Below are 12,723 nucleotides of genomic sequence, written 5' to 3'. Positions count from 1 at the left end.
AAAGAAAAGAAATTAGACGAACTGTGAACGAGAAAAAGCTGGTAAGGCGGCAGTTCACAATAACTATTGTTCACGAAATAAGAGTTTTGGTAATTGTACATCTCAAAGTCAAATAAGAAATAGTACCCGAATGGATGAATAAAAGAAGAGGTAAAACAATAGAGGTCGATTGTATGTATGCGTATACACAAACAGATCTTTCTCGTGCTGGAAAAATGCGACGGTTATGAGAAGTGTCTTGGTTTTTGTTTTTCCGTGTTTGTCTCTGAAAAACCTAATGTCCTTTTTAACAACCAGTTGTGTTGCCAAAATTGAATACAATTAGTATCGACACATCTTTAGTCAACACTGAAAATGAGGTTCAAATCTCGTGCAATACAGCAGTATTTGAAGAAATCTTTACGTTGGCTTTTGGGCAAAGCTATAGTGTATTACTAAGTCGTTTGTGAAACGTATACAGAAAAAAAATTGGCAACACTTCCCTATTGGAGTTTTAGAAGCGTTCATGGTGACTCACTTAGGACACTAGACAAGTACGTTCACAGTGAGAGGCTACAAATGTGCAACGCAAAGCAGAATCAATAGGTCATGCAGCTTTTAAGTTGCGGTACTTTTACTTACTTGATTGCTTCCGATCGCTTAAGTAGTTAAAACCAGAGTCCAAGAATATTAGACGTAGTTGCTGCGATCTGCGTGTGATCAAAATGTGGGGAAAGATTAATGATTAGCAAAAGGTACTGTCCTTTATCACCCATAGTGCTTTTCATTGACTTCAACTGAATTGTTTCAAGATTCAAATCTTGTTCGGAATGCGAGACAAAATTAAACTAAACTTTAGATCATACATTAGTTTTGTCTTTATTGTCTCTTCCAAGGGAATAAAAAAATAAAACTTAAAAAAGAAACCCGCTCTGCAGATACAATAAGTAATCTGTATGATGGCATTGGAATCTAGATTCCTTTTATCAAATTTTCCTTCTATTTTTTTCGTCTCATTGCAGAGAAGCGGACATAATTAAAATACAACTTTCTTTAATTTGGTAAGTGTGCAACGTAAGACTTCATTCGAAATAAGGTAGCGATATTTCCTTCCATATTGATGATATTGGTATTATGTATCTTGAAAGGGAAGCTTAAACTTTAATTACACTTTGGGTAATTGCTTTATAAAGAAGTAATCCATATCTGGCACGAATTCGGGTCGGAGTTCAATCAATCATAATATGTGAATGTGTATTAGAAATGATTTAGAAGAGGTTTAAATCCGCCAGTTTGGTTTACACAGAAGACAAAAAGTCTTTCGCAACAAAGCTTGTTAGTTTAGGGGTCGATGGTACAAAAAAGACGAAAATCCATTAACAAACAATCTGAAGAATGGAGAGGAGATAAAGAATGCAAAGAAAGAGAGAGATTCTGTGTTCTCGTCCTAGACTCTCAGTGTGGTTTACACAAAGCACAAACAAACCATCTACTTTTTGTACTGTTTTAGTGCACAGTATACAAAACCTTTGCACAAAGTTGGATTTTCATAGCAATCAAAGAACAAGACTTAAAACAGAAACTAATCAGAATTAAGTTGAGCTAAACAAAGCAAAGACTAATTACGTTACATGTGCATCCAAACAATTAGACTTAACTAAAACTAAAAAAAGATGAATTAAACGTCATTTTGAACAAGGGAAAAAGAATCAATTTTCTTTTTGAAGAAAAGAAGAAAGAACAAAAGCTGAGCACCAGCCATATGGAGAACAATATTTTTATGAAAAGATAGGGCACACAAAAAAAACATAATAGGACCAGTTAACACACACACAAGTGGTAAGAGAAACGCCCGAACGCTAAAATGATCAAACGTACAGAATTGAAAACTCGAGTATCCCCTAATAATAGGGATAAACGACAAAGAACTCAGTTTTGTATTTTGCTCGTTCTTGGAAGGAGGAAGTAGAATTAAAGACAAAGCTCATTTCCAATAGAGGTTCAGGACGTCTTGATTATTCAAGATTCCTTGGTCACTATGGTGTCGTATTTTTTTGTCGTTTTTTGTTCTTTTGTTTTTGCCCATCACATACGTCATCACATTTTTATATTTTTAGCACACAAAACCACAAAACACAAAGACCAAGCCAAAAACTCGGTGTCTTACTTATTCTGTTGTCTTTGGTGATAAGTTTGAAAACGACACGAGAATGGGCTACGCTGCTCCTCATTCCTTAATTAGGTAGAGGTGTTATCGTCCTTCATCTATTTTCTTGTTCCTTATGCTTCGGTGTTTAATATATCCTTATTACATTGTCTTTATTGTGTTTATGCAAAGGAAGAAAAAGAGAAAAAAAAAGAAATTTTTATTTTCTTACATATTCTTCTATTGTTGTTCATCTCAAAGTCCACAGAATAAGAAATTATGCATACATATCATACAACTCAAAATGAAGCTCTGCATACCACAAGAAGCCACATATTACTAAAGATATATATGCACATGGCTACTACACATCTAGCAAGATAGGGAAACTAAAAGAATTGGAGTAAATCATATGTTGTAAGACAAGAAGTAAAAAAGCCACAAGCAAAGCAAAGCATTGTAATGTAAATTTGATGTAAAGAACAAACATTTTCCCTTACTTTATACAGGCGTACACATACAGTGGAAGAAATATTCGATCTTCAAATATATACACACAGATATACATATACACATTATCTTTGTTTATTTGATGGTTGTGTTGAGTTAATATTTTGTTCTTTGTGTGAATTGAAATATATAAAATTTAAAATATAAAATATAAAATATAAAATATTGAAAAATAAAAATTAAATTCCCAAAAGAAGAAGAAGAAGAAGAAGAAGAAGAAGAAAAAATTTCGTACAGAGAGTTTCAATATAAAGAGAATACAAATATAACCTTTTTCAAGTAACTACAACAACGAACAACACCAAACTACAGAGCTATACCAAGCAACAGTGTATATATGTCTGTGTGAAAGACTCAGAGTGAGAGAGTGAAAGCAAAGTGACCAAAATCAAGAGATAGTGAGACAGAATACTCACTCTTTTCAGAAGCACAATTATACCTGTGGGGACGGAATATAATCCCTCAGTTTTACATCAACAATCTTAACTTATCTTTGGACCAACAAGTAGGTCACCTAAGCATCCGATCAGGTAGTGCGATATATCCGAAGACAAATAGAGTACAATAGAATAACCAAATATGTCGAAGAAGAGTCAAGGCGAGGCCCGTGTCAAGAAGAATGCATTTGTTCACAAGTTGTATACCATGTTGAGTGACCCAAGTCTAGATAATCTCATATGGTGGAGTAATAACAACCCTGAAAACAACACGTTTGCATTATACCCAGGCAAAGAGTTTGCTGATTGTTTAACTCGATATTTCAAACACGGTAATGTAGCCAGTTTTGTTCGTCAGTTGCACATGTATGGTTTCCATAAGGTGAGTGATGCTCATCATCATCATCAGCAACAGTTGCAAAATCAACTTAAATATAATCCTATGAATATAGCTGGTTTAAATAATAATGGACCTTTAGAGCATGGAGCAAATCCAGGTGGATATTTTGTCGGTGATAACTCAACCAACACAGACTTGATTGATAAAGATGTCCCACCAATTTGGGAATTTAAACATCTGAGTGGCAAGTTTAGAAAGGGGGATGAAAGTTCGTTGGTATATATCAAACGAAGGTCGAGTTCAAACAGTAATTCGAGAAATAATAGTTATAGCAACGAGAGACAATATCAACGAGGAGACAGTCTATCAGAGCAACAGCACCAGCCACAGCAGCAGCCACATCTACCGGAGCAATACCACCAACAGCTTCAACAACAATCCATGCATCATCCACAACAGCCACAACAGCTTCAACAACATCTATTTCCTCTTCATCTACAAGAAAACCCTGTTTATCCGAATCAAGCTTTTCACAGCAACGGAGCATACATTCCAAATCAACAACCTCAACAGACGGCTATATACGATCCAAATTCACAAAAATTTCATCCGATACCACATCAGAATTATTTTTATTACCAAGGTCAACAACCACAGCAGCAACAACAACCCTACGTTTACTTTAATCCGGTACAAGCACCAGCTCAAATACAATCGCAACATTTACAACCGCAACTACAACAGCCCCAGCAACCGCAGCCTCCTCCGCCACCCACACAGCGTCAGTACTCTGGACAGCCAATATCAAACCAAGGATTCAATCTACAATATAAGCTACAGGATCAAGGAACAGCAGCAAGAACACCTCCTCCATCGTCATCTTCGTCATCCTCAAAACGCTCACATTCACAGAGGTATTCTTCGTTTGCTTATCCTCCAGAACAAGTACAACCACAAACTGTTCAATACCAGCAACAACAACAACAACAACAACAACAACAACTATACCAGGAATCCAACACCCCAATTACAAGCTCCAATGTAAATCAGCACGATGCTTCTCCAAACACGAGACGAGAGATGAAGGAATTTTCATCGGAATATCCGAAGGAGCTGCTGTGGCAACCACATTCCACATCACCTCAAACTAAGCAAGCACCTAAACCTGAGTCTGAATTTGACCGTCAAACTCCACCAGTGGAACAATTTGCACCTAATCTTCAATTCAGAAAGGTATGGGATGACCACCACGGATCACGACAAAGAAACCCATCGCTATTATGCGATCCACTAACTTCAGCACCACCACTTCCAATGGGAGCATCAGTAACGCCACCAATTGGGGGTTTAGCTAACACCAGAGGTATTTCACCATCATCGGCCATCGGTAATCGATTATCTGTCCAAAGAAGCATATCATCAAACACGATAAATTCACGACAATCAGTGACATTGCCACCACCTTCATCTATTCATCGTCCAAGTTCATTACTTGCTAATTCGAGTATTTCATCACAATCAACAATATTGTGTTCGCCACTGGCTAGAAAAGAATCTTCAGCTTCTACAATTACACCAATTGTTGCACCTATTCCTCATAGAAATAGTGTCACTAGTAATAATAATCAAACTGGTGACACTCCCTTGAGTTCAAGTGTGGCTGGTATTGGCGGTGGCGCTGCTGCAACAACAACCCCTCATCCATTGTCATCTTCATCAGCAGGACCAACCGATGGTGTTGGTAGAGGAAGCACCTCATCTTACTCTTTACCGTTGACGCCAATTGGAGGTGCGAGACCAGCATCAGAGAATCAACCGGGATCTGAATTGCAAGCGCATTCACAATTACAAGCACGTTCACTACCGGGATCTGCTTCTGGTGGAAGTTCAAGTGCAAAGATGGGACTACCACCACCTACAAAGATTCCTTCTATCTCAAGTTCATTCCAAGATAGATTACGTCCTTCAGTATTTGAGCTCCATGCAATGAACAAGCGTGATACGGTAAGTTCAATTAGTGAGTCCTTTAGTGGGGTTGGTGGTGGCACAAATAGTGCACCAGGTAGCATATCAGGATTAGGCAATGCTGGTAATAGCGGTTCAGGTTCAATTGGATCTCATTCAACAATGCTGATTTTCTCCAACAAGTCATCGTCGATATCATCAACACAATCATCTTTTTCGTATCCTTTCCAACGCACATCATCTTTTGGTGGGTCGATATCATTTGGCACAAAGAGTTCAATTTCGATTGCACCACATGAAGTGGTTGCTGATGAAGGAAAAGTGAGACCAGTTACTCCACAATCACCAGGACATGTTGATTCAAGCAATGCAGCTGCCACTACTATATCAGAAGAAGGAGAAAGAGAAGGAGAAGGAGGAGTTTCAGTGGCACCACAGGTTTCATCAGCAAGATTGAAACATTCACTGCTGCTGAGACCAACCACACCCATATATGGACACGGAGCAACCCACAATCCAAGATCAAGTTCACCATTATCCAAGAGCCATCATCATGAAAATAGTGGAGCAATAACCAAACCACAACCAAATAAAAAAGTTAGTGTTACGTCAATGCTTGATGATTCAGCCAATGCCAAAGCATTGCCTAAACTTTCACAAGCTGTTGCTCATGCAATGGCCAGATCTAGATCAACATCACCAACTACTGTACGAACGCCATCTTCAGGTACACCTACGCTTCCCGCGGCACCAAGTGGAACAGATGGTACCAAGTTTGAATCTAGACAACCACTTTACATGTCGTCGCTGATTCGAGAGGAGAAGAATTCGCATTCATCATCGTCAAGTGGCGAGGAGAACAATGGTGTAAGGAAGATTACTGCTGAGTAGATTGCAAGGTTCATTGGAGAAGGAGATTTAATCGCTTTTCGGAGCGTGAACAATTACAAATAATGTGTTACAAAAGAATATGTTTTTATTAATTTTTAGTTATTTTTCATTTTATGTGTATGTGTGTTTTATTATAGAAAATCTTTTCGTATCAAGTATCATCATTATTACTGTAATTGAGAAGAGCAATCGTTCGTGTGCTGGTATAGGGATCAGTATGAGCAAATCATGGACAATAAACCTGTTGGTGCGATTTTGAGATTCCTTTGGTCTTTTATTTTTCCCGACGGCTAACGAGGCGCATGCAATGCAATACCATGCTTTTTCGCACCCTGCCTTGATAATGATGCATCGAGATACAATGCCGCACGCTGATGCCAATTTTTAGGGCAGAAAAAAAAAATGACGAACACGCACGATACAGCACCGAACTTTTGAATAAAACAATTGCTATCACTGTATCACTTACAGGTCTTATTGTTCTCCTTTGTGTATTTCTAGATCCTCTTTTAAGCAAAAAGTGGGCCCACTTTTTACAACAAACGTTTTCCTCACTGCTTGATTGTGTATTGTTTTATTGTGCCTTGTATTTGTAACTCACTTTTTCTGTTGTGCATCTGTTTCATCTCGTATATGTATTATGTACTATGTGTAACGTAAAAATGTGTGTAATTGCCTGGATGATGTCTATTTCCATATTGGTAGATCTTGCAACAAGTGAATAATATTTTATTTTTTGCTTTTTTGTTCAAAGTCACAAAAGCCGATAGCACATAGCAAATAGCAAATCCACGTTATACGATTGGTTGGTTTAAATTTCCTTTTATTCCTTTGTGAAATGTGGAGATTGGAAGTACGGTTGATGACGTAGAATGAGCAGCAGAAATTTAAAAAGGGGGTTGGAGTTCAGATGCAAGAGAAGGTTGCTATGAATACAGTGTTTCAGATTAATACGTCACATTTGAGCAACAGCAATATGCTATGATTGAAAAACTTGCTATATTTCCTCAATTGTCTATGCGTAGAAAATATTTAGTTTTTAGTGCATTCAGAACTTTTCTTAAAGTTCAATGCATGTTAATGATACCTTTTATTAATAGAAGTACTTATGGTCTCTGTATTTGCAAAACAGCCAAGGTTTTTCATACAAATGATTATTTCGATAAAAGGTCACAGGCAACGCGTCAAAGCAGGTCAAAGCACAATATTTGACGTATGTGGCGAGTATGCCTGAAAGAAATTGAGTTTGACTTACCCGAAAACAGTTCGCAATTGCTCTTCTATTGCTCAATCCGAGAATATCAACTTTCGTCTTCCTCCAGCTCAATCCAGGATCAAGCCCCATTTGTCATATTTGAAGGGGCACTAAAAATCGTCAAGCATAAAACGAGTCAAATTATGTCAGCACCCCCCTCTCTCCAATCAATAGGTGAGTTGATTTTTGTTCCTTCGTCACTCTTCAATTCCTTTAAAATGGGCGCAGTTTCTTTCCTACTTTACCATAACTGATTTTACTCACCGACCTCGATTTGAATGCTTTTATATCATCATCATCGGAGTCTGAATCGGAATCAAATCCAACAGCACCACCAGCGGAAGAAGTGATTTTTCCTGCACTCACCCTCTGCTTATCATTCTTTTTCTCCTTCTTACTCTTACTTTGTTGCATTTGATTTGTATGACGGGACTGACCAAGTTCCTTTCTGGTTTCATTTCTCATCTTGTTCAATAATGCGTTCATGGCAACACTTCCCTTTCCATTACCATTCCCCCTTCGTGATGTAGTGCCATTATCTTTATTTTTTTGATGAGTAATAATGTCCTTTGAATTGAGGAAATCTCCGACTGTTTGTGTTGTTCTGGAACTTAGTCCTGAACCTTGTGGGATTACTCGTAATTTCATAAAGTCATCATCTGGTCGTGTAGAATTGGTTGAATCTGTTTCTTGTGTTGACTGCAATGGTGATGTTGGAGTTTCATTTTGGTTTGTTGATGCCGGTTTTAGCCAGTGCAACGCTAGGGCATTGTTTTGAGATATACTAAATTGAAAACGAGCTTGGAGCTCTTGTTTCTGTTTGATTTCCTCGCGTCGGTTAGGTGCCATGAGTAGGAAGTGTGTGATGTATAGAAATCTTGTGATATTGCTCCAGGTTCGAGCAGAGCATCGCGTTTGTTGATTTAGGTTTTTTTTGGTGTGGAAATTCTGTTCAGCACATACAAAATGAAAGTAAATAGAGCTCAAGAACGACACCATTAACAGCTAAATACTGTTATATTTGGGTGCTGGCATAGGTCCATTTTCAACCAGAGACACGGGATTATCAAATTAACTACCAATGAAGTATGAATGAAAAACAAAAAAAACAAAAAAACAAAAAAGTTATTGCTCCCAGACAGGGAATTGAACCCTGGTCTACCATGCGACAAACGGTAATTCTAGCCACTAAACTATCTGGGATATTTCCTTGAAAACTTTATTTTGAAGTTGTTAGGTGAATTTTGCTTAACTCACGTTTATGATCTTTTTCAACAGTTTTAGTATTGACAAGCTCCTGTATTTCGCCAGGTCAGGTAGTTGTTCAGTCTTTTACATAATATACTTGAGAAAGTGATAAATAGTGAGGGCGTTTGAGTGAAATACATAATTGAATGTTTACAATCCCAAAAGTGGTCGGCTTTACAAGTAGAAGACTGGGTCGAGACTTAAGCTACTTAACCACTTAAATTGAACAAAGAGGTGGTAATATCTTGTTAATAGTCAGCTTCCAAGCAGAGCTTGTGTCAATCTTCCACAAATTTTTTTGCCGAGATAACAGTATAACAGGCATTAGTCAATTATTAAAGTACAAAATTAGCCTCTATATTGTTCTCAACATGTGCGATTGACAATATGTCATGAGCTGCTTTGTATTAGCACTTGGTTTATTTATTCTCCATCTAAGTAAATGCTCGACAGCGAACCCCACCTAATATCTAATATACAAATTTGTGACAACAGTAATATGCACAGAACCATCAGAAGATCTCTCATTTATCTTACAGCTCAGCCACCAACCTGACATTGCAATTCTTTATACAGGCAATGTGTTGTTAATACCAGCTAACCTATCAATAGTAGGGGCAATAAAAGGATGACTTAAAACATCACCAATATAAGGTATAGATCTTAAGAATTGTACAATTGTACCAAAGAAATCACCAAATAATCCCAATATTCCAAAACTTTCCAATATGAACCCAACAAATGACCATTTCATCAAGATCAATATTATACCCAATGCAAAACATACAGTGCCTCTAATCTTTGTTGGACGAGTAAAGAATGAAATGGTACGTTGTGGACCAATTATGAGAATGAGACCAATTATGAAAAGTAAATTCCCCAAGGCAAGAAACCCTGAGTCGAAAAATGTCAATATTCCAAATATGAAAAAGAAAATTCCTCCCGCTGTGAAACCAACACCAAATTCTAAGAATCGAGGTGAGTTAGTACTGGGCTGAGTGGTAGTGGAGTTTTCAGATATACATACTTTGTCTTTCGGATAGCCAAATCATTTATATTATAAGTAATTATGTGTCACAGGTTGTTTTAAATTGATTTAGATATTTTATGTTCCTGAATGATTTGAACGTAAATTGATTTTGATTTTGATTGTGTGGATTAAATTTTTTTTTTTCTCTTTGAAGTATTTAATTTTTTTACGTGTCACTCAATGGCACATCATTGATAAGACGCGACAAAGAAGATATAAGGCCGCGGTTTTATAATTTTGCAATTAAATACCCTCGTTAAAGCATTTGATGCCCATAAAACTGGCATTTAAACAATTAGAAGTAGTAAATGTCAAGGGGTTAATTAAAATGTTTCTTTTGCTTCTCCTTCTGAAAATTCCTTTCATTGTAATGGAGCGCAATTTTTCCCAAGAATTGTGGCAAAATTGATGTTATTCTCCCAAATTGAAGTATTTATGTGTGATCTTAAATTTGTTGCATACTGTAAAGAAAATGAAGGGCATTAGAATCATGCCGGAATCCGACATGTGGCTTGTTGGTTATCGCAAGATTTGGAATTCACATCTTAATAAGGCACATATCTATATAACGTGACATAATATTCTTTATAACCACTCATTTAATAACTTTCATATTCAATTGGTCAACGTGGATTAGTGTAAATAATAGCCACTACATACCGACTAAACTCTAACTCGAAAGATGTTATGGGAAGAAGCTTAAAGTAGTAGTTTTAATTACAAAACAAATTATTAATTTGTGTAATAATTGAGGTTTTATTGTTTTATAATTAAGATTAAGTCATTTGACAACTCTAATTGGTCTAAAAATTATGGTGCCTTACATGTGAATGGACATTTTCTCAGCAAACACAGTTATACCCCTATGTGACGGTCTGGATGAGATGTTATTATGTCATTCACTGAAAATAAATACCAATGGCTTCGGAAAGAATGGAAGAATATCACCAAGTGTTCTTTCACATGGACTCGAACAATTAGGGACTAACAAGGAGGCTTTTGACACTCAAAATACATGTGGCAAAACTCTTCCCCCTATTGACACTTTCATTCGTAGCGAAAGAACTTTGTCTGTGTAGTGGACCCCATGTGGGTCTTTTGTCGGTTGTTACACAAAATGCCACGTTTTGATAAGAAAGCCAAAAACGAGCCGCCGACAAAATTACAATAAGGAATTTCGTAACGTTGTCCAACTATCCCAATAGATACTATAAATACAAGAAAAAACAAGCCTGTTATTTTACAGCATCAGAGAGAGCTACATACCAGCCGTCGTCCCACTTTGCTTTCCCCAAAAATGAAACAGTTTCTCTTTATTTTAGCTTGTTACTTGGTTCATACTGTTTCCGCCGCTCAAACAGTATTCGACAACAGTTGTCCATCGAACTCGCCAATTTCATGTTCTTCATCCAACGAAGCATCATGCTGTTTTGAATCACCAGGTGGAATCCTTTTACAAACACAATTCTGGGATTACAGCCCTGCAACTGGCCCCGATGATTTATTCACCTTGCATGGATTATGGCCCGATAATTGTGATGGAACCTATGAACAATTTTGTGATAATTCAAATACTATTGCTAACGATGGAAGTAGTATTGAGTCCATCATTGTTGATTCGTTTGGTGATCAGGAGCTTTATGATAATTTGAATGTTGCTTGGAAAGATATTAAGGGCAATGACCATTCACTTTGGGCTCATGAATGGAACAAACATGGGACTTGTATCAATACTATTTTACCTAAATGTTATACCAATTATCAACAGCATCAAAATGTGTACAATTATTACAAGATTTTGTATGATTTATTTGAAACTTTGCCCACTTATAAATGGTTGGTTGATGCTGGTATTACTCCAAGCAACTCCAAAACATATACCAAATCACAAATTCAACAAGCGTTGAATTCCAAATTTGGCGCTGATGTTTATTTCAAATGTGATTCAAATAATGCCATTAACGAAATTTGGTATTTCCATCATATTAAAGGATCATTGTTGCAACAAAACTTCATTCCTATTGATTCATTATCAAGTTCAAATTGCCCATCGTCTGGAATCTTGTTCCCACCAAAACAAGGTGGATCTGGATCGGATCCAAGCCCAACAAAGACCACAACAACCACAACAGGTCCAGCGCCTACTGGAATTCCATCTTCAGGGTATATTAAACTCAGTGGTAAATCAGGATGTTTAATCTCAAACGGTAAATGGTACACATCAGGAACTTGCGCAACTTATCATTTCTCGCAATCGTCAAATGATAACATCACAATCAAGTCATCAAAGGGATCTTGTGGCGTTGATTCGTCAAACAACTTTGTGTGTGGATCATCAGTTCAACAAACTGGATTTGAGGTTGACAATGGACAAATTGGGGTTGATGGAAATTACAAATGGTGTTTGGGTGATTCTACCGGGTCTGGATCGAGTGCACAAACTTCAATTTATTTAAGTGATGGATCATGTAGCTCATTTACCATCACCGTTTCAAGTAAATAAGGCACAGTTCAATGGACTTTAGATTTTATAAAAAAATGTTGGATTGATTTTAAAAGTTCAGTTCCATTGCTTTCATTTATTTACAAGCCACTCTTCCTACAATCAAAACTAATTTTTTTTTAACATCCGTTGAGGACAAATTGTATTACTATATAAAAATAAAAAAGTATCTTTCTATATGTATATCTCAAGATAAAAAAGGGGCTTGAACAAAAGTAAATTCAAATATGAACAAAATAATGTATGAAGTAAAAAATGAACAGTTGATGCATCATTATCTTTTAAAGGGAGGTGGGGGGTCGTTAAAAATGGTGTTGAAAATTTTTAAAAATAATCTTTAATCGTTAAAAAATCCATTCAAATAAAAGGGATATAATGTACTTTGAAATATTGTTGAAATTTCAAAAGAAAAAGTGAAG

General features: G+C 36.8%; 4 protein-coding genes and 1 non-coding gene across 5 annotated transcripts; 2 read left to right on the top strand and 3 right to left on the bottom strand. All coding sequences in view use genetic code 12, as the record gives it.

Annotated features, from left to right (window-relative positions):
- Positions 1–3,214: 3,214 nt before the first annotated feature.
- Positions 3,215–6,268, top strand: CORT_0F01150 (Sfl2 probable transcription factor; the record flags this gene model as incomplete). The annotated part of the gene is made up of 1 exon (XM_003870423.1): positions 3,215–6,268. One exon carries the CDS (start codon positions 3,215–3,217, stop codon positions 6,266–6,268), a length of 3,054 nt encoding a protein of 1,017 aa, XP_003870472.1.
- Positions 6,269–7,736: 1,468 nt separating this feature from the next.
- On the bottom strand, positions 7,737–8,522 carry CORT_0F01140 (hypothetical protein; the record flags this gene model as incomplete). The annotated part of the gene is made up of 1 exon (XM_003870422.1): positions 7,737–8,522. The coding sequence occupies one exon, from the start codon at positions 8,520–8,522 to the stop codon at positions 7,737–7,739; it is 786 nt and encodes a 261-aa protein (XP_003870471.1).
- A 132-nt stretch (positions 8,523–8,654) lies between these two features.
- CORT_0_Asp(GTC)_77 lies at positions 8,655–8,726 on the bottom strand. Its single transcript has one exon. It is a non-coding gene (tRNA).
- Positions 8,727–9,339: 613 nt separating this feature from the next.
- On the bottom strand, positions 9,340–9,823 carry CORT_0F01130 (Got1 protein; the record flags this gene model as incomplete). The annotated part of the gene is made up of 2 exons (XM_003870421.1): positions 9,340–9,737; positions 9,799–9,823. 2 exons carry the CDS (start codon positions 9,821–9,823, stop codon positions 9,340–9,342), a joined length of 423 nt encoding a protein of 140 aa, XP_003870470.1.
- Positions 9,824–11,098: 1,275 nt separating this feature from the next.
- On the top strand, positions 11,099–12,304 carry CORT_0F01120 (Rny11 protein; the record flags this gene model as incomplete). Its single annotated transcript, XM_003870420.1, has 1 exon — positions 11,099–12,304. The coding sequence occupies one exon, from the start codon at positions 11,099–11,101 to the stop codon at positions 12,302–12,304; it is 1,206 nt and encodes a 401-aa protein (XP_003870469.1).
- Positions 12,305–12,723: the final 419 nt, after the last annotated feature.

The sequence above is a fragment of the Candida orthopsilosis genome (genome assembly GCF_000315875.1).
Source record: "Candida orthopsilosis Co 90-125, chromosome 6 draft sequence".
Classification (NCBI taxonomy): Eukaryota; Fungi; Ascomycota; class Pichiomycetes; order Serinales; family Debaryomycetaceae; genus Lodderomyces; species Lodderomyces orthopsilosis.
The sequence above is the reverse complement of the archived record's forward strand: the minus strand, read 5'-3'. Positions and strand labels throughout refer to the sequence as shown.